This window comes from Thermobia domestica, chromosome 14, assembly GCF_964235325.1.
Source record: "Thermobia domestica chromosome 14, izTheDome1.hap1.1, whole genome shotgun sequence".
Taxonomy (NCBI): Eukaryota; Metazoa; Arthropoda; class Insecta; order Zygentoma; family Lepismatidae; genus Thermobia; species Thermobia domestica.
Genome location: NC_137467.1, coordinates 201992518 through 202015253, shown reverse-complemented (window position 1 = coordinate 202015253; position 22736 = coordinate 201992518). Strand labels below are relative to the sequence as shown.

Genomic DNA, 22736 nt, shown 5'->3' with positions numbered 1-22736 from the left:
AATATTCTTCAAGCTGTTATGAAAAATCCGCATATTTTCGACCTGCAGGCAATCTTTTATATTGATGTACCATTTTGTACCGGTATCCTTAAGGAAACAATGAAAAGTCATTACTTGTGTGACACGTGACAGCAGACCTTTATTTTTCATTGATAAAGATAACAAAGAATGGGGTGGGATAAAAATAACAAAAGATGTGGGACAAAATATCCATGTTTTCCAGGTCATATGTACACACTTCATATACTGTATAATCTAATTACGCACACATCTTATTGTATATGAGAAAGTTTACCATGTCAGTTTCATTAACCTATACGTAACTACTTATGAGTTTACTTAGCATTGGTTCCACTTCCTTGCAAATAGTGTCCACACATAAAAGTTTCGCGGTCAATAAATACACTGTTTTCGTCAACGACCTTTCTCACCAATGCTGCTCAATCGTAGCCTACCACAGAACTAGTTTCAACGTGTGTACACCTGCATTTTGATCCCATCTAACGGATCTAACTCTGAATTCACTCATTATTGCATTGCATATGGGATTTTAAACGAGTTTTTCGTATGGGTCCAAGTAGCCCCTTAAGGGTCCAAGTAGCCCGCAATTACGGTATTCGAAGAAAATGAAAACTGTACCTAATGGCAACCAACATTTTTCGGAAAGCTGCAAAAGTATTTCTTTAAATGTCGCAGCATATGCTTGTAGTATTTACTGTTTTTCTAAGAGTAATAACATGTAATAACATGCATGGAATTAAAAATATAAGTTGTTCATTAATTCCCAGTTTCAATATAACTTTTGCGAAACAAGCCTCATTTTTTATTACTGTTCGATTAATATTATCCTTTCTGTTTGTTTTGCGAACTTATTTTTTTTTTATAAGCCCCTAATCTGACCACACAATTTTCCAGACAGAATTTTAAGATGTTCATGAGCAAGGAATGAAATCTCTTCTTACACCTTCGTTGTTTAAGAGTACAAAGGGCTAGTATCTACTTGCGTTGCTCTTCTCAATTTCCTTAGTAAAATATGAAACACAATATTTGGTATTTTAACTTGAAAATACAGTATCCTAATAGTTATACAACCTTTCGTCAAACAAAATGTTAGAAGCAGTCAAAACACTAACATTGATATACAAATATTGAGATCATGTCTTGCCCCCCCCACTTTTTACGTCCAACCGCCGCCACTGCGCATATATATCACCTCATCATCCTAAAATTCCTCCGCGCTAATTTCTTCTAGTTAAACACTCACGTCAAATCTATACAGAATATGTTTGCACTGGCAACCACGAAGCTCTTCAGCATCATAAACCCGTCCACCAAACAATGTTTAATAATCTTAAAGTATACAAATTACGACAGTGGATTAAAACCTCAAACACAATTTCTGCCATATCACACCCTTCGCAATATTAGGTGCGTTTCAACGCATTAGCTGGTAAATTTACCCAAACCTCTTATCCTCTCTTACATCACGACCAGGAATTGCACAGAGACCAAGAAAATGCTAAAACCTTTGTTTCCTAATTATAGGATATTTTCACACCTCTATCATTCACTTAGCATTTTAATTAGGCCTATGTTTAGCAGAGGGGGTCCAGCTCTTTTCTCTAAAAAAAATGTTACAATTTTGGTAATTTCTGTTCACATTCGGTTAGTTAAGGGTAGTTTAGTTTATATTATGTTGTGTTCTGTTATATTAGTGTAGGGGTCCCGCATAATTTTCCAAAAAATGATGGAATTTCGCTTATTTCTATCAATATTAGGTTAGTTTTTGTTAGGTTATGTTACATTTGGTTACGTTATGTTACGTGTAAGTACTTGCATCATTCATTTCTCCTGTAAATTTTGTTTTCCTCCTGTTTTTCTCCTGTTTTAATTTTCTTCCGGTTTTTAAATGCTTCTGGACCCCTTGCACTAAACATGCTCCTTTAATTATCATCCTGTAGACGATTTCAACTTCAATTCATCATATTCATCATACATATTCATCTTCAACCCAACATATCTACTCACAAAGCACTCACTACCTTCATTTCTACCACGCAAAGTACTAATATCATCTATCATAAATGTTATAATGACCCTGAAATCAATAACATGTATCGACATGTAAGAAAAAGTCCAACAATACTGCTCAATCTTAGAAATCATCCAAATTTCTCTTGTTTCTTAAAATCAAGAATAGCGTCCGATATAGCTCAACAGAATCTTCACCAAAATCCTAGGAAAAAATATCGTCAAATGACTTCATGTTCATCTTTCTCATTACCATCTTTACCACACCATCAAGCAGGCTCCCGCCCATAAATTTGCATCAACGATCAGCTTCTGCGTCTCCTCAACTGCATACCATCAAGCCATTCTGTCTGGTACTCTTTAATTTAGAGACGGCATTTAATGACGTGTAGTGTTAGGGTTTGCTTTCAAAACTGCTATATTTTCGCCTTCTTATCGCATATATCCCTTTTATTTACAGTTTCTTGTTTGGCCACCGTACTTACGAATACATTAATCAACAGTCATATCAAACCATATTTATGCACTCAGGCATATCTAAGGCTCTTTACTTTCACCCTTATTATATCTACTTTAGGTTGTTGACTTGCCTCTTCCCCCACAAAATATTCAGTTATTTTCATACGCTGATGATACAGCTTTTCTTGCAATTTGCCGAACTATACACTAAGTAAACAACGCCTTACAACCAATAATACACACTTTTGTTCTCTGGTGCAATAACGGCAACTGAAATCCAATGCTGCTAAAACCCAAACTACAGTATCTCTGATTCCTAAGAGACGCTACAGATTTCACAGTAATTCCCACTTACTTCCATCACTCTTAACGACAACCGTTGTAGAATCTCCAAAACCGTTAATACTTAAGACTCACCATAGATAGATACCTCAGATGGAAGACTTACCTCCAGGACATCAACAAAAAGGCATATAATCGACTCAATCCATTAAAACGACTTACTGGCACAACCTAGAGTATTTCTGCAAAGCTATTCTTAAACACTTATATAGTCTTTCTTAAACCAGTGCTTAGTTACGGCCATACCATAAGGTCTCGGCAGCTACCCCCTTTTATCAAAACTTAAGGATGTCGAACATCACACACTTAGAATTCTATACCACATCAAACTCCAAAGCTCTATGCTAGCGTGACTTTTCCATACATTTGGTTCCATCTAGAAAAACTTTGCCTCAAATACGTCCGGAACGCTCAATCCTCATCATCCACTCCTCTCCCATTCCATCAACGCTCATATCTATTTTTATATCGTTCACAGCATCAGTCATTCTACCTCTTCCTCCTCTTTACAATTTATCATTATTCCTTACCTCCGAATCATCAAGATCTTCCGCTCATCAGAAGGTTTCTTCTCTATCACCCTCCGCACAATATCATACAATCATATTCTACACAATAACTCCTTTGTCACTAACAGACTTTCCCTTTCCCTTTGATTAATTCTTCAAGAAGCCCCAAGGGAGAAGAATAACCTATATCCGTCATTTTACAATATCTTGTAGTTTGTCTCGTCCAAATGCACCTCATCTCATAGATATTTCACTCATCAACGCAATATGATGAAATGTAAATCCAAATACTTTCATCATGATGTCTATAATTCATTGTACATTTTTTTCTCAACCGTCATTATGATTACGATTGTAAAGACCGTAATGTCCTATTTACTTACGTTATTATAAAATGTTGAAAGTCCCTTAGACCATCCCTAACCCCGCTCTCGCAGTACCCTTGACTTCTCTTTCCCCCATGGAGGGCATAAGCCTCGAGCGGGTGGTTAGCTAAAACAAACAGGCGCCATACTTTTACGTTATAATTTCACTAATGATGTTATTTCTAAACGGTGTTTTATAGGTAATTTATATCTTGAGGCAACGTAGAGTTCTTTGTTTTATACCTTTATCACAAGACTAAAGTCGCTGTGAGACTGAAAGTAAAATTTTGCTCAAATATGTACCCCGTTGGCACTTCCAGATAATGAAATTTTTATAGAATTCCGTATTAGAGAGCCAACACAAATATATGGAAAAAATGTGAAGTTTGGAACAGTTGGAGATGTGGGACGGTGATATCTCTCTCTGGTGATTTGTATTAAGCCATAATGGTTGCTAGCAGATATAGTGGCAACATTTGAAGAGCATTGCTACCAGGTTCTGAACGTGCACAAGGTTTTAGAAGCAAAGACAAATTTTCCTTCACCGCTGATAACTATTATGTGAGATGTATATTATAAAAATATTTGACAATATGAAGAGGTAGTAGTGGATTTAATATAAGAGTAGAGAATTAGGTATTGAAAGTATATTTAGAACATTTTTGTATGATTCTAATACCAGAGTTCGTGGCTTTATAGTGACAGTAGTAAAAGTGGGTATACAAAGAGGATGGTATGATGAATTGAGGAGGATTGGGACACTGTCCCACTCCTTTCTACTCACAAGTGTGAACATATTAGGTAGCTTTATTATAATTCCTGTGTTTCCGCTTGGCTAACGCTATATTTACTTAGTACTTTTCACATCTGTTTCAGAAATGTGCCACGCAAGTGGAAGAAGATAAACCTAGACTACATACAAACAGCAAACAGTGATATTCTGCAAGCCGTAAAGATAGTAATAGAGAAAAAGAAGAGTATACGAGAGGTAGCAAGAGAACACAACATATCGAAATCAGCCTTTGCTAGACATTAAAAAGTACAAGGAAGACTCAAATAGAGATGCTGTAATATTTCAAGGATATCTTTTTGTGCGAAACTCTCCTTAGCTCAAGTAAGATGAACTATGTGCTTAGAACGAGGCACGGACGAACTTTGGCTTACGCATATGAAAATGCCTTGAAGAAGTATATGCCGGAATCTTAAATTGTGCACAAAAGTGCGGGATATGGCTGGCTTAATGGTTTTATGGAGCATCCCCCTCAATTATCACTGCGATCTCTGGAATCAAAAGTTTATCAAGAAGTACCAGCTTCAATAGGTAGAACGTGGACGAGTTTTTGAACAATTTGAAGTTAGCTTATGAGAAATGTAACTTCACTCTGAAGTTTACTTTTAACTGTGATCAAACTGGATTTAGTACGGTATACACAACGCCACATGTGATAGCTTCACGAGGACAGAAACAAGTCGGACAGGTAACTTGAGCGAAACGTGCTGAACAAGTGACAGTGCTATGTACCTTTAATGCAGTTAGGAATAGCATCCCTCCAGTTTTTCTATATTGGAGAGTAGGGTACAAGAATTTCTTCCTGAAGAAAATACAACCTCATAGCTTGACATTAACAAGGATCACTGGACGGATGATTGCTGAGATATTTGGTTGATTGATTGATTGATTTTGAATTTTACGTCCCGTTCAGCAGCGAGGCTATATGAGACGTGGACCTACTGATTAACGTGGAATCCGAACGACATGAGCTCCCGCCGGGAATCGAACTCGGGTCTTCCGCGCCACAGGCGCGTACGCTAACCGTTTAGCCACGGAGGAGCTCAAGCTCAGATATTTAGTGTTTGTTTAGAACACATTAAACAAATTTCAAAATATTCGAAAGAAAATCCAATCATATTGCTCCTCGAATATTACGAAAACCACGTAAACATCATTGTGGTAGAGAATGCTTACCACAATGGCTGTTATGAACATTTTCTCCGAATTGCAGTCACAAACTGCAACTGGTGGAGGTTTCACTTTATGGACCTTTGAAGATCCATTACAATCGGGTATGCAATGACTGGCTGATTAATAATCCAGGAAAAACTATTTCTCCTCATTCTATTGATGAGTTTATAGGACAAATATACCCCTGTGCTACGACACAATATAATATCGTATCTGAATTTAAAATGACTGTAAAATACCCTTTCAACAGTGTTCCTTTTACAGAAGACTAATACCTGATATCTTTAGTAAATGACCGTCCAAATCCCTCGTTGAACAGAAACGCACCGTCTCACCAGCGAAAATTATAGACAACCTTACCACACAAAATGTTGCTGACATATCTGAGGGTATGGACCATGGTTTATCAGAGCTTCTGCCTCAAAGCTCACTTACATTAGCTATCCAAGAAACTACATTATGTTATATTTTGCAGTAATATCTTCCACTACGTTAGTAACCACTCAAAATATCCGTCCTAATCCGAAGGCTGCCTACCCCTCTTAATAAAACCAACCTTAGGAAAAAGAGTAGTGGTCGAACAAGAAGACTAACAGCAGCTGCAGAAAATATGAAACCAAACAAGAAGGCTTTGCAAAGCAAAAGCGAAGAGATGTCGGTATTAGAATTCATTTACAAGTAATAGGAAGATTGATACAAACTCAGTGTCCCCAACCGAAGATAGTATTTTCTCTCGAGAACACTGTGTTGATATATCCTGTAGTTCTGTTAGTGATGTAGGTCTATCAATGAACGAAACAGGATGGGAAAACACTAATGTCAATGTTGAAAACAATAATATTATACTTCTTAAATTTTACATCAAAAAGTGTGTAGCGTATTATGTAGGAATTGTCTCAAATGTTTAAAGCAGTGGATGCGAAGTGAAATTTATGCGTAACAAAGTCGGATGTTCTAAATTTGTTTCTCGTAAACAGCAAGATACTAGTTCGGTTGGGATTCAAAATATAGTTCTGAAATTAACTTCTCCTGTCAAGGGTAAGGTAACAGCTGTATGCAGTCTTCGTATTCGTTTTGCCTTAACTTCTCTGCATATAACATCCATTAAACAGTAACTTCTAGAATAGAGATTGTTCTTGTCGTCTTGTAATTCAATTTATTTTCATATTCTCTGTAAACTGTCCCAGAAGAGTCGAACTCGACTACGATAACGTGTGCATTGCTTTGTTGGCGTATTTTCTTTTCTTGCTAACTCTAGTTTTCGGCTTTTACCTTATTTTTGGATTTAATAGAAAAAAGCGAAACTATTGTCACACAGGAAAGCGGTAAGATCCCCATGCCGTAAGAGTCGCTGAAAACCAGTGGGCCACTGGCAGGGAAATGGTCGATTCGTCGCCACAGCGACGTATCGAAGAGTATCGCCAGTGGGCCGCTGGTGGCGGATCTCCGACAAGTCGGATAGAGATATGAAGCAGCGGCATAGTGACGGTGCCACCACGTAACAGCGTGTACTTCGTTGCAGTCCGCGCTTCTTCGATTCGCCGAGGAAGGAACGCGTCAACATCGCCGCGTGCATGCGGAAGGAGGACTTCATTTGTTCTTTACATGCGGGTCTCAAGTGTGGCGGGCAAGTGGCAAGATGTGCAAATTATTTTCTTGTATTATATTTAATGAAGAAGAAGATACATTAGCTACTATACCAAACTGCTGGATATCTAAACACGAAGGAAAAGAAATTGCAAGATGGCCACCATATGCTGGAACAAAACGACAAAGACATATTATATTCCATGAAGAACCAGATGAGAGAACATGGGATACCTACGAAGTGGCAGTAAAATACACTGATGGTAAGATTTTAAAATTTACTTGCTATACTCGCTGGAGCAAATCGATGAAAATTGTATACTTTGCGTAGAATAGGGTATTTAGAAATGTACTAAATTGTTTGAAGACACTAAAAAAAAAAAAAAAAGTTATAGCCTCGAAATAAAAATATGCACATACTTCCTGTATATTGTGAATCAAATAAAGGCGGAGGGTGTAGATGCCCGACCCCCATATAGGCTACATACTATTGGCTTTAGGTAGGTAAATTTTAAAAAGTTTGGTTTACAAATGATAAAATGAACTCCTTTATGGTGTAAAGATCATTACCGTAACACATTTAGGCCCTTGTACTTCGAAAACTAATAGAATTCGTACTAGTGCATATATGAGGTCAGTTTATTTTACACCCTTGTCAAATAAAAGTTAGTTAAAGCTGTTCTAGAACGCAGACCACTCATAAACTCATGAAATGGTTATAATTGTGGTTCGCTTGTTTTACGCAGGAGCGTTGACCAATTGGACCTGTGTCTTCCTGTATGCAAGGTCTATGAGAGTTCCAAAAAAGGTGCTAAACCAAGTGAAACGTGAGTCAAAGGAGAGGATGGAGAGTGTATTGCTCTCCTGTTGCAGCAACCCTTAAAGGGAAGGGCATTACTCGAGCAGACGCCTCTATCAAATTTTCACACATTTATTGCATTTTCCGATTTCTTCTTGCAGAGCATGCACTAAATGAGGAGCTAATGCATAAACCACGAACAAACTTGTGCTAGGTGGCCACTAAAAGCAGGAATGCCATCTAACCGAGTCAGTGCAGGAGCGCAGCAGGGTGGCTGCAGGGAGCAGGCGCATCAGCGACGGGGGGCATACGCATAAACAAGAATGGAAAAATACATAAAATGTCCGCAATAATTTTCACCTTCAATAACACTTAAATAATCGAAATAACTCTTACTTTCAAAACGGCTTCACTGGTTTCCAGGGTACAAATGGCCCCCTGCGAGGAGAAATTCGTCTGTTTTGAATTTTTTCGTCTTTTCCACACTTTGCATAGTTGATTTTACGTTTCAACATACCATAACGCTGCAAAAACTTTATAATATGGTGCTGTTTTTCACACAATTCTTTGTAATAAAATAGTATGTTTGCATTATATTCATCGCAAATGACCATTGCTAACACGAACAGAACATTCCCGCCGTTTATTTCCACCTTTTTCGCATTCTTGTATTTTTCCGCTTCAGTAAATAGTTACACTTAGAAAATGTTCACTCCCATTCAAAATGTATTTCAATATGATATCTAATGGCAGAAATTACTTATATTCACACTACTTCGTTTACGAAAAGTGTTTGGCATCGTATTTTACCTATAAATTTTGTTTTTAGTAGAGCCGTCTGCTCGAGTGAACCCAGGCAATGTTCTACATTACTGGTCCGCAACACCGTCACAAAATTGCAGTCCATGCAATCTTCGTTCAAACTGCTTAAATTTACCTTTTGGACCTGTAATTTCTACTGTTTTGTTTTGAGTTTTTTCTTCTTTCTTTCTTTCTTCTTGGAACTCTTAATTTTGAATTTCAACATAATGGTGAGCTGCCACAATGTTGTATCTTCATTAATAACCGATATATTTTTAAAAAAAATACGTTAGCGCCATTTCCTTAACTTATATCCGGAGACAGGTAAAATCCTCGGATCGTTCTGTAAGAATTGTAGCTTAAAAACAGTTAAAATTAGGTTCGTTTGCTTTAGTAATCGTAAAATACAGTTTCTTATAATGCGAAATATGGGATTTATTACTTAAAACTGCAAAGACTGTTAAAAAGTATAGGTGATGGTAAACGCTGACACTAAGCTGCAAACTTAACGTTCAAAAAATTATATCTTATTTGTTAATAAAGGTACAAAATAGTGGCAACTCACACGTTATGTGGAGGGTGCAAATTAAGATTTCCAAGTAAAAAAAAAAACTCAAAACAAAACAGTAAAAATTACAGGTCCAAAAGGTCCCCTTGAAACTCTCAGAGCCCTGGTAAAACTCTAGAAGAACTCCTCTAGTTCTACCATGAAGAAAATGCATGAAATACCATATTTTCAAAATGTAGGTTCCTTTCCATTACCATCAGGTTTAAAAATTAGGGTTCAGTTTACCAGACGGTCTACTAAATAGAAAATTTGGTAGAAATTTAATTACACTTGCATATGTACACAGATAGGAACTCATTCGGACACGAGTGCAGATTTTGTTTAGCCATGAAAATCTTATCAGACAAGAATGATTTTTATATTACTGGATTGGCCTTGAAAAGTGCAATATATATTGTCAGCAGGCAACAGTGTCCAGATGATGAATATTAATATTCAACATACGTTATGTATACATCAGTGGATGTATTGTAAAGTGGGTTTCCTCGTAGTCTGATACTTAGCGCGATTGACTTCAGTGCACGTGGTCGCGAGTTGGATTCCCGCTGGGAGCTCACCGTAAATGGTGGTTCGAAACCCACTTTAAACTGTAGGTTCACGTATTATATGACTCTCGCTGCGAAAAAGGGACGTTAAACTCATACCAATTTTAATTTGATTGTGAAGCGTAATGCCCATCACAATTGCGTCTGGACATGTCCGGACTACCATGTCCGTGATAGGATCTAAATTCCGACAAGAATGCAACATTTTGATTTACACATGACACGGTGAACTCGCCAGTAGTCAGCCATGGTTTTCCAGGAGTGAGTGCAATCAATTTTATTCTTCACAGGGAATTAATTAATCTGTATATTGTTATTTCTGATCCTCATGTGGGTATTCCAGAGACTTGCTGTCCGGATTTCGCTGCTATGAATTGCGTTTGTCAAAGCTGAAATAATTCTTATCTGACAACATTTTTACGGATAAATCCAAAATCTGCACACGTGTTACGATGAGAACTTGTTTCGGACATGGTTGCCCGTACACGTCCGTGAGTGAGCGCAATGAATTTTATTCTTCACGAGGAATTCACTAATATGCATATTGTTATGGCCGATCCTATTTTCAGCATAAAATCTATGGTACTTGTTTTTTTTCGTCAACAGGCTGCAACACTTTTCTTGTAAAACAAATTCGGGGCTTGGAAATAACGTCTGAATTGTCTGCCCATCCAATACTACAGAATTTTTTCGGAAACACAGAAGACCTTGTAGAGAATCACTGTAGATTGGCTCTGAATGAAATGACAATGCACTCAACATTTTAAAATGCATTTCATAAAATGTAACCAATAGAATAAGGTTTCGTACTTTTAGAAATTGAAATTACACAGTAAATATAAATTGCATTGAACTAATAACATTGTATCATTTCAATTGCTGCTATTTTTGAACTATATAAATACACAGGAAGATTTATAAAACAGCCCAAATTGATTTCTTGCAGAGGACTACCTGAAAGTAAGATCCAAAGAGGAACTTTGCTCTTATACCTCAGATATAGCAACAACAGCGGATGAAGAACCAGGGCCCCAACGTAGATCGAAAAGAAAAACCGTTAAGCGGCGCATATATTGTGAAGATGAATCAGAAGAATCAAATGAATCGGATCATGCTTGTGGAGCAGTTAACAGAGAACTTGCAAGTGATGACACAGAAATAGTACCATCTCCAAATGTGTTTAAAGTTGCTACAGGTTGGTTCAACTGATTCTTTTATATTGTGTGCTTGCTGGTTTCGACTTTCATTTTTCAGTCTATGTTTTATGACAAAATTATAGCAACATTTAATACAATATTTATTCAGTCACGGTCCAGTATAACTATGAGTTATAGTACTTTCCAGCGGTCCTAAGATAACTAGCACCTAACACTGACGTAAAGAGTGGAAGCTTTGTGGCGGTGAAGAGAGTCGACTCGGTGGCGCAGTTGGCATATAAGCCCAAAGGTTCCGTTTCGATCCATTGTCTGGTAAAATAATTTTCATGTTTTTAAGGCCATATTTAGATGAGTACTGGACATCATTTTTATTTCTGTCTTTTGAATTGCATCGTTAGTTCATAACTGCATGGTTGAGATGCAAAAGGAAAATGTTCTATATGAATCTGGTTTAGAAATAAAATTATCTCCTCTAAACCGTTTTATGGCTAAACTTAACTTTACTGTTCAACAATGAATGTGGTTGCTTATAAACTATTCAATCTACGAAATATTAGCAGACAGCAAATTCGTCATAAATTAGTATAGTGTGACCACAAAACTTTTCTTTTTAGCGATGATGATATAATGATCTGCCCGGAGGCAGGTCTGAGCAAGACGAACCTATGCTTGTTTGTCATTGCCTTCAATGCGATGATGACGTCCTACGGACGGGACCTGTGGTTTAACATGGGATTCATCAACGAGGATGATCAGCACATTCTGGAAAATCGGGAAGAAATTTTCTGTGGATACTGACTTGTATCTTCACTGGGAATCGAACCCAAGACCCTTCATTATAAGGCGACGAGTGTTTCCACTCATTCATCGGGAACACTTTATTTTTAGTATTTTAAAAAGTTCAAATGGAATGAACTCATTTTACATCTCACCCATTCAATTGATATGGTGAAGGTTTGCGTAATACTTCGGCACAGAAAAGCAGACTGTGTTGTTTTCAGAAACACTGCGTTCAGTAATGTCATCGTGCTTCGAGGCCGGAGTCACGCGCACAACATGCAAGTATGATTTATATTTTATTCGAAAATATATTTGCTTGAAAATGTACTCTGGACCTCTACATATGAAATCCTTTACTTGCTGAAAAAAAAAAAAGTAATTTAACATTCCGACATTGTAAGTCAATGAATATCCTAATTCCAGTCAGGGTGATAGGTCGTTGAACTACAAACCATCCGAAAGCTCTACTCCGATTGAGGTGTGACTGGTCTGTAGTTCGAATTTGTTTTAATTGGGGGTCTTAGAGCAGAAAAAGATACATTGCATTTTTGAAAATATTGTTTAAAAATAGAATTTCATAGCTATAACAGCAAGTTAGTTACCTATGATGGAAAAATTGAGCAACCATACTTTGAAAAATGAGCATAAGTAACATTTAAATTTTACAGGAGACGCAAAGACTTAATATATTGAGAATGGATGCCGAAAGAGTTTTCAGCCCTTTTCTCAGTTGCTGTTCAACCGATATCCATCAAATTGGAAGAGTAGGCTTCTACGGCTATCTAGTCGTGCACTACACAATTTGAAACAGATCGCTTGAATACGGGCTAAAAAGTAGTTTGGATATTATGTCGGATTATCGAGATGCATTGTATTTCAACGAAAGTTCTACATTGTTCTACCTCCAGCAGATATGTCATATTTTTACAGTTTGTATATCAAGTCCGAAGCTATACACTCAAATAGAAAGAAAGTATTTTGGAAACTTTGTTAGTTATACTTTTTTTTTTTGCAAAGTTGGTTCCATTTTTTAAAATTTATTTATTTATTCTTTCAGATTTTGGAGTGAGAACTTCAGATTCTTTTATATTCTACTTCTTAGGCTCGGCGATAATAATTCTGTGAAAATTTTTAATTAATTTGGTGTGTGTTACTATGCAATTTATTGTTCTATGTTTCGGTATATGTTGTTTTGATTCGACATTTTGTATTTAGCAAAAAGCTATACAATTGTAATATGTTGGCTTAGATGAGGAGAGATTAACAGATATGAAAATTAGTGGACCGCGGTAGCAGCATTTGTGTCACTTTAAATTCTGGTGTCAGAACTTTTTTTTTTTTAACAGATTCTCGCTGTAATGCTGTGGCTTCATGCTCCACTCGCGTCAACAGTCATGATCAGAATACTCCAAGTAGCGAAGGTGATACAACACCGAGTGTTAAAAGCAGTCACACATCCGGTGCACTTTCACCAGGAGAATCAGGTATGAAAGATTATTTATTTTTGTGTTCCTAGCACTTTTGCTAAATGTTAACTTCCTTCCAATATTGTGTTCTCTCAATTTAAATTAACAGAGCTCAAAATTTCCTCTAAGTTGGTCATCATAATTGCGCTCCTTCTACCGGAGCTTCTCATTTGTTTAGAATTTCATATTTGCTGCCCAGGCTCCCATAATCTACCATGGTTGGTCGGAAGAGGTTCAGTGGTATGCATATCAAACCCTGCCGCATAGATAATATGCTCAATGGAATTGAAGTGTAAACCTTATCCACATTGTCAAATACGAATTTTTAAGTTTGCAGTTTAATAAATCAAAGGCGCATCTTTATATATTGGATACCTGATTTACTCGAAACCGTATCGGGCATTTATGTTGAAATGTTTGTATATACTTGTTAAGCCAAATTTTAATTTTTTAATGCGTTGTGGTATTTGGTTCTCGTACTGATGGAACACCTGCGGAGATGAGAGCTCTCAAAATGATATCATTCACGTTCGAGTGCTGTGATTGTCTACCTGTGCTGCTATTGCATGATAATCCATGTAATCCTCTCTTATCTACGAGAGCATTACAGGCAGAACAACGGTGCACGACAAATTAGTTAATAACTATATATATATATAAACTTTTTTTTAACTAAGAACTGTTTTGAGGTCTAGAGAGCGTGAAATGAAAAGTCATGAAGAGACTTTTCCGAAGTCGTAACATGGTTAGGAATGTGGTCTTTCGAAATCTACCTAAAACAGGGTGAAGTTTTATACAGTCGTTTGTACCTTCTCAGTGGTTTTCCTTTCCTGAAAACTTTTTGAATATTTCCTTTTTGGTTTCAGTTTACCTGAAGAAAATACTTCAAAGCTTAGAGGTTCTTAGAAAAGTCTGTGAATCCAATAATACACTATTACTAAAACTAACTGCACAAACTCATACCGTGAGTCCTACCTTTGCTGAATGGAACATTTTACCGTGTAAAACTGTGGAAGATTTACAATCTGTAGAATCACAATGTGAGGATGAAAACAAACGGAACGATTTGGTGAGTGAGTGAGTTTTTCTTTTTAATAATGTGCATATTCAGTTTGCAATTATCCTTATTCTCATCTAGTGCGTACCATACATGCACGAAGCACCGGATTTTTTTGCCTAGACGGCCACTGAACGTATTACGCATAAAGCCAACTTGTGATTACATTAAAAAAAAAACTTTCTGCTCTTTGACACAGTCATCATCGGTTATCTATTTAAGAAAGATACATAGGAAAAGCGTTAATGAATGGTTAAAACACGCTGGAGAGGAAAAATTACTTAGAGATTTAATCCACTTGAGATCACCACAGTATAATATCCTTAATTCTCTTCGTGTTTTTTTAACCTTCAGCGTGGTTTTAAAACGTACGAAGTCGTTTTACTTATATATCCGTTTTCAACAGATGATGACAATGGCAAACAGCCGAAAGTGCTTTTCTTTAGTTTTTACATTGCTATCAGTAGTTACCTTTATATTTTTATTTAATACGTAGTACGTCAATGATACCGTAAGCGAAAACTCCGGTGCTCCGTGCATGTATTGCAGGCACTAGAAAAAAACTTTTTTTTTTAAATTTTATTTTTTATCTCTTTTTTTAACATTGAGGTGAGTAGTGATTGGTATATTATCACCCGCTCTGAGTTGGAGTGTTACGTATTGTTTTCAAATTCTAACATTTTTTTCCAGTAGCACCCGTTCCATTATACGCGCGTAAATATAATATACTTTCTATTTTATTTCTCAATATTCAGGATGCAACATGTAGATACAACAATAGTTTCGGATTCAGTTATTTCTTTGCATGTTAGGTGTTTAATATTTTAGGTGGAGTTTTAAAAATCTGCTTATTGCAGAGATCCTCATGTCAGAAATTCCGAAGAATTTCTATATATTTTCTCCGATCATGACCCCCCTGGCACTAACTTACCCTCAGTCCAAATGTATATAGATAGAGGCTATATAACGATTCTTGTGAACGCTTTAGCTGCCGTAATTTTTAACGAATTGAAACCAAACTTAACACAAGAATTGATTGTATTAATAGGTCGGATGAGTTCGTTATCCAGAATGATCGGATGAAAAATTTCAAAATGGCGGCCCATTCGAACTTTTAAAAATTTCAAAATATCTACAGCTATGAACCGATTGGCACCAAATTTGATCAAAATGTTGATGATTACAATATATTAGTTGTATGTGAAAATCAGAACGATCCGTTTGATAATTTCGAAATGACGGCTCTTTATAAAATCTACCTGTCCTTAGCGGCCCTGTGCCAAAAGACGTATTATTTTATGTATATATTAATTTTTTTTAACGAAGTAAGCACCGCAGTTATTAGCTCCCTCCAGAATTTGTTTAGAAACAGGTACGAAATTTCTAGCGTTGCACTTGCGTAGCTGATTCCACTGTAAGAAGTACACATTCCTCAAATACGAAACTTCATTAATATTTTTGTTCCAGATTTTTGCAAGTAAAAAGTCATTATTTGCATATCTCGTTTATAGAGTTAAAACTTTTTTTTTTTTTTTTTTTTTTTTTTTTTTTTTTTTTTTTGCGTTTGCACAGTCTATTTAGTTATTAAGGATTTGGAATTGATACATTAAGTCCTCAATGAGTCTTCCTTGTTCTAGGATTAAAAAAATTAATGTGTTTCTCGGCTACTTTCTGAGTTAAATTTGTGTTTATAACCTTTCTCTAACATAAGTCAGAAAGTTCAGAAAGTTGATCTGTACCTTACCAGTTTGAATACTTACACAAAAATGTTGTTCGCTTGTGTTTCAGATTCGGTTGCTGACCGCAGTGGGTGGAGAAAATGTGGAACAGTGTGCAAGAAATGCTCTGAGGAAATTGATGACAGACGAAGCAGCTCTGAGAGTTAACATAACTGGCAGTAACGCCAAGTTTTCCTTTGGAAAATCTTTGTTGGCTGAAATTCTTCGAGGTAAGCAAAAAAAAAAAAAATCTTAAACTATTGTCACATTTTAGTATTAATTACGTCTTGTGTCTGTTAGCAGGTCCTACTGTTGATGGAAGGTAAAAAAGAGATTTTTAACTAGCTTCTGCTCCCTGTAGAGGGGTAAAACTATAGAAAAACGAGCATTTTTATTAATAACTACTTTAATGGATTGTTTTCTGTTATAAGAGCCTTATAAATGTGCAAATATAAATTGAAGATTCCGGGATATTGGTTGGGAAGGGGGGGGGGATCGGACAAGATGAAGGCAATAAATGAAACGGAGTTGCTCGAACAATGGATTTTGATGAATCTGAACGACACTTTCAAAGGTTTATCACGAGGTCTACTTTTCGAAGAACCTTAATACTAGTAATAGTAACCCGTGTAACGGAATGAGCTTAGAAGCCTGCTTCAATGCCAGCTGCTAGCAACTATAAGGTCAACACTGCGTGTCACTGTCTGATGGCAAGCGAGCTTACCCATGATAGTGTTTACAGTCGGGGAAAAATGGGAATTCTCTGAATATACAAGAAAGTTCGGGAGAATGGTTTATTACTGGTTTAGGCCATGAAAAATTACTTTTTGATGTTGAATGAAGAGTTAGTGGTTGGCAATATATAAATTATTTCCAGAAAAGGTGCATTGCATTTCCTAACACAATACCTGTAGATTGGTACCAATTCTCTTTCTTGTACGTTGTGTTTTCGGATACCCTTTATTAGAATACATGGATGAAAGTTTGTTTGTGTGTTTTCACATAAGACATAAAATAACTACTATAAAGGTTCTTCGAACAGTAGACCTCATGATAAACCTCTTATGATATAAAAAAAAATCCATTTAAATCGTTTTTAATATTTTTTCTTTTTTCCGCATGTTTGCCCATAGTTTCTTTTTTTTTTTTTTTTTTTTTTTTACCCTCTTCTCCTTGTCCGATTTTCTTCTCCAACGAACTTGTACCTAACATAGTTTTGTGAGCATTGATGAAAATATCCTGCAGTATTTTCGAGATTTTACTTTAGCTTTAGTTCCCTTTCAGGGACATTTTCGAGGAGAAAAATAGTAATTGGTTTCTCGAGTTCAAGAAGTACAGCATGGGTAAAAGCATTAAAAAAGCTTTGAAATATGCTTCGTCTACCTATTGTACCTATATTAAATCTCTCCTTGATAGTCATCGGTAAGTTCTTTGGACCACTTTTAGCCAATTGCATTTCTGGTGTTATTTTGTCTGAAAAGCACACTGGAAAGAGAACGAAAATAAAAATGAATACTAGAAAGTGATCATCTTTTACTGTTAGTTAGTCAATACTAATATTTTACAGTGCGCCATTTTTGCTCCACTTTTGTACTTCTAAATTAAATTCTCTGCATTTTCCAGATGTTGTCGCCGCAAACTTCCCAGGATATAATGTCACAACACACCGAATTATACACATTACCCAAAGGTGGTTAAAAGGTGCGGTGGACAGGAACGGAGGAAGGGAAAGAAGACGTCAGGTATACTTAAGCAGTATATTTTCTAACTCTTTAGGCTGTAAAACATGCATAGCTCAGCGCAGTAAAATTAGTTACTGGCCTAGTATTTTTAAAACTAGTAACATTTTTAATATTTTATTCACCGTTTGGCTCTAAGCTTAGAGTGGTTGTTCACGCTGCATTACATTTAAGCTCTCTGTTCAAATGTTTGTATATAGGAAAAGAGTACTTACGAATATACACAGAAAGATATTGGAGCAAGCTTTCGGTATAAGAAACCAGAGTCATGCAGAAGAAAACCCTTAGGACGTAGAGCCTCAGTTGAGAAGTTCCTTGTACTCTCACCGGGAATGGAACACATGTCGCTCGATTGGCAGTCGGTCACTTTACCAACTAGATTACATGTCAGCCCAAGGTCAGAAAACAGATATTATAAATTGCTTTATTATTATTTTTTTAAAATAAAGAAGCTTTTTTGGGGAAGAATTTAAATGTTGGAAACTTAATTTTTTCCTTTGCAAATTTACTGGCTTATAATGTCAATCTTTTTTTTTTTTTTTTTTTTCAAAAACTGCCCTATTCAAAGAAAGAAAAAAAAACCAGCTTTTGGCACAAGGCCGCAAAGGATAGGTAGATTTCTTTCTAGCATGTATTTTATTGATGCGAGACCTATTGCACGGACTTCTCTTGATAGATTGAAATATACAAATACTGAGAAAAAATCTTCTTCCCTCGCGTCACAGTTTCCCGAGTGGAGAAACCTCGGTGGTCGTGTGGTTAGACGCGTTCGGTTGCTGTCCCCTGGCTGTGGGGCTGGTGGGTTCGATTCTCGCCTTGGGCTTGGGTGTTGCGTAGTGTCGTAGTTGTTCTTGTGGAATGTATTAAGCGGAAATCAGTAATCGGTAATCACAAATCAGTATATGTGGTATGAGTGTGTAAAAAAGGTCGACGTGAATGTAAAAAAAAAAAAAAAAAAAAAAAAAGTGGTCTAAGGCATAGGTTGAGTAATGCAAGGGTCACTAGTTCGATTCTCGTTCACGGGAAGATGGCTTTTTTTTTTTTTTTGCTTCTTTGAACGGCCGCCATTTTAAAATTTTTTAACGGTTCGTTCTGATTTTCACATACATCTAGTATATTGTTAACCTCGACATTTTGTTCAAATATGGTGCAGATCGGTTCATAATTGTAAAAATTATGAATTTTTCGAAAGTTCAAATGGCCGCCGTTTTGAAATGTTCATCCGATCATTGTGGCTAACAAACTGTAGCCCTCTGTAGTTCAATGTATTGTTGGTGTTCGTGACCAATCATGCAGGATGTAGAAGAAAGATAGATTAACTCTGTATCTGTCATCACTATTTATATGTACTGGGATATTTTCCTAAGAATAACAAGACCCTTCATCTAATTTTAATTCGGTGTATAATAATAAATCACAGCCATATTCGATCCACTACTGGATGAGGCCTCTCCCCAGAGGGAGGAATTGGTTTACTGCTCCCACGCTGACCAGACGGGTTGGGAGAGGAGAGCCGAAGCTTTCACTGTGATCGTCACTATCTTCATTCATAACAGCTCCCCAATTGCGTTACGATGCTGGGTGGGCACCGTTCCAGACCCACGCCTTGGAAACCATCGCAGCGCCGGAAATGGAACCCGGGAACCCTAAGTCCGTAGTCAGCGACGCTAACCACTAGACCACCGGGACGGTCTCTCTCTCTCTTTCTCTCTCTGAGAGAAAAAGAGAGAGATTCTCACCATTCGGTTTATTTGATAATATATTTTTAGTAGTTTTACTGCTTAAGCACCAGGTTGTAATTGAAAACTAAAAATGTACTGTTTCCTGAGAAAATGGCTTCTAATCTTGCTAAATGTCTAAGTTTCTCAGAGCTTTACTTAGTTTCACCAAATCAGTGTTGAAACACTATCTTTACAAATGTTTTCTTAATACTACATTCATAATCATTGCAGAGGAAAAATAGCCTTTTCTGAAGTTCCCATGCACGATAGAACTGTACAAACCTCAGTCCTGTTCTTATATTACTAAAAGGTTGTAAAGCAATTTCAGAAATGTCCAACAAACATTTAATAATACTATTTTAGCCCTAACTACTTTCCAACGCTTAAAATTGTAACAATACATTTCTAATACAAAAATGACAATTTGATTGCGAAAATTAGACAAGTAAATTCAGCATTGCTAATAAAATTAACTTTTGCAGCACCTCCAGTAAAATCTTATGATTTAGCACCAGTGACACCATGATTTGAAAGGACACATGGTGTAACAAATGAGGGCACTTATCCAATTTGCCAACCCTTTTTAACATTATTTTTCATTTCTTCGTGATTGAGATTTTACAAGTGTTAGTTTTTATCCCGATGTGGACTCCCATCTTTCCGTATACGTATACGTCCGTGTAACGGCATTCTATCCTATTTGTTCTAGAGTCTGCAGCACTTGCTGCCAGTGCTGCTGGCTTAAGTGTGGGTTTCAAACTTGTTTGGATCAACTTTTATTCCCTTAGATGATTTAAAGAAAAAGTTCTAATACACAGAAATTACAAATAACTGGTCTTGCACGAAATTTGTTGCAAAACTATCCCTAATGAAATCTAGAGTTAATGTGTAATAGAAGCATTTATATTTCTTTTACAGAAAAAACTCCTATTGAGTACAGATGCCTAAAAGTCACCACCGTGTTTTATCTTCAGCTGCATACAAAAGAATAAAGAGAGAGGTCAACCGACAGTTTGAAGATATAGAGGCAAATGTTGAACTCTCTAGGAATAATGAATCAGACAGTACCATTGTTTGTGACAAAGAGGAATTTTATTCCGTACAAGAAAACAGCACATGTACATCAGGACGTGATGTCAGTGTTAGTGACATCGTGAAGTCGTCTTATTTTGGCATATTTAAAGTAAGAGAGCTTTCAAAACTTTCAGTGTTTCAGGTTGAGAATAATGTAAAGAAATGTGTTCTTTTGCCTACAGACTGCAACAGCTTTGTATGCATTCCAATGTGTGATGAAATGTAAATGTAAAGGTATTATTGACAATTGGACTTTAAGGTGTTGTCATCATTGCGTAACGCACACAAAAATAGCTTAATTGTACTGAAATACTATAGTGGATGGATGTACTTTGCTCACAATATGTACAGATTTACGTGTCTAGAATGCGCATTTTTTTTTTTTCTAAGATAGCGAGAGGCGTGCTATATACAGAGTGATTCGAACAGCGTTGTCCTAACGCGTTTTTTTCTACATTCCATATGTTTAACATGCAGATTTCGACATGTTTCACTACAGATGACATGTACCATTGGTTTAGATCTACTTTTGTCTCGACGTTTGCTTAAAATTATGTTTAATTCCGGTTAATACTAAATCTTAAAATTATTCAATTTCGTGTGGGGTTATTTCTCTTTCTCGCGTTCATACACTACTCTGAACATCGTTTTTAACATTTGGACTATAGTTTTGAATTTTGGCATTACACAGGAAATTACAAAAAGCATTATACGTTCTTAAAACAAATGGAAAGCACTGGTATTTTAAACAATGCTGCGTGATATATATTTAAGATACAATTTGTTTTTCCGACTTTACCGTAGCACAGCCAGATAGGCATATGCATGCATATGCACATTCTACACCCGTCAATCTTGTATTATTTTTTCAGTCGTAAAGGGCCCTGCCCTTTTCTTATGGAAAATGGATCTCGGTCAGTTTATTATTTCTAACTGTGCCACTGTTCCCACCCACCTGGAAAACCGGGAAAAGTCAGGGAATTCACCTTATTCGTGAAAAGTCCTTGAAAAGTCAGGGAATTCCATGAAAATCTGACAAAACCTGAAAAAGTCAGGGAATTTCAAGATGAGTTTATAACTTTCAAATCTAATTTTTAACGTTTTATAATGCTAAGCAGGAATTGCTTCTGGTTCATCGCAAGACGAGCCAGTAGTTTAACATTTTTTAAAATGATGTTACGGCGTTTAAACGACGAATATAAATGTACATGCATAGTATACCTCTGGTCCGAAGAAATAAAGTTGCTTTTTTACATTATCTGTAACCCTGCAAATTTGTAAATTGTGTCCTGGAAAACCTGCAAAAGTCAGGGAATTCGTGCTTGCCAAATCAGTGGAAACCCTGTATGCACAAACGAAAGGTCTTGATGTGTAGGTAAAAAGTCTCTATGGGCACAAATCTCTAACAATTATATTTCTCGAGTTATGTGGGTTTAAAGTCACGCGATGTCATGAAAACCGCGTGATACATTATTCGTCAAAAAACTACTTCGGAGGATACAGAGCCAGTTAGTCAATGACATCAAAGCTAGCAGAAACTCATAATGGCATTGGCTAACTGGCTTTCGATCCCCTCGAAACTGCATTTTCGCGAATAATGCATCACGCGGATTGTCGAAGTAGCTTGTAGTTCACGATGCGATCACAGACGTTGCGCAGTCCCTCGTCTGTGGCCGTATTGTGAACTACAAGCACTTAGACAATGGTCAGTCCACTCATGGGCACATTACAGTTTTATTTCACGCGGTTTCCATGACATCACGTAACTGTAAACCCATATAACTCGAGAAATATAATATTTAGAAATTCGTGCCCATGGAGTCTTTTTATCTACACTTCAAGGCTTTTCGTTTGCGCATAGCTAGAAATAATTTGACCGAGAGCCATTTTCCATAAGAAAAGGGCGGGATCCTTAGAATTATATTTTTCTTGTGATATAGTTTGAAAATATTGACCATTTGCACTTTTCTTTAGATTTCCTCTTGTTTTTGTGTTTATAAATAAGCGTTTGTTTGAATAAAGAGATATTTTAGTTTTAATTACTTTCTTTGGTTC

At 36.5% G+C, this 22736-nt stretch overlaps 1 protein-coding gene across 2 annotated transcripts; it reads left to right on the top strand.

The window, feature by feature from the left end:
* The first annotated feature begins 5506 nt into the window (after positions 1-5506).
* On the top strand, positions 5507-22720 carry LOC145670538 (uncharacterized). 2 transcript variants are annotated; one of them, XM_081739337.1, is made up of 7 exons: positions 6428-7519; positions 10916-11164; positions 13253-13390; positions 14239-14441; positions 16218-16377; positions 17771-17889; positions 20526-22720. In XM_081739337.1, exons 1-7 carry the CDS (start codon positions 7309-7311, stop codon positions 20553-20555), a joined length of 1110 nt encoding a protein of 369 aa, XP_081595463.1. In that variant the 5' UTR covers positions 6428-7308; the 3' UTR covers positions 20556-22720. The 2 variants fall into 2 exon arrangements, 1 of the variants encoding a protein (XP_081595463.1); XR_014128330.1 differs by lacking the exon at positions 20526-22720 and having other exon boundaries at positions 5507-7519; positions 14239-14445.
* Positions 22721-22736: the final 16 nt, after the last annotated feature.

What these genes read in the sequence shown, in the direction of transcription:
- LOC145670538 (XM_081739337.1), top strand. Translation starts at nt 7,309, where the DNA reads ATGTGCAAATTATTTTCTTGTATTATATTTAATGAAGAAGAAGATACA. An exon ending in AAAACAAACGGAACGATTTG is followed by an intron (nt 14,442 to 16,217) that starts GTGAGTGAGTGA and finishes CTTGTGTTTCAG; the next exon opens with ATTCGGTTGCTGACCGCAGT. An exon ending in GAAGGGAAAGAAGACGTCAG is followed by an intron (nt 17,890 to 20,525) that starts GTATACTTAAGC and finishes TTTCTTTTACAG; the next exon opens with AAAAAACTCCTATTGAGTAC.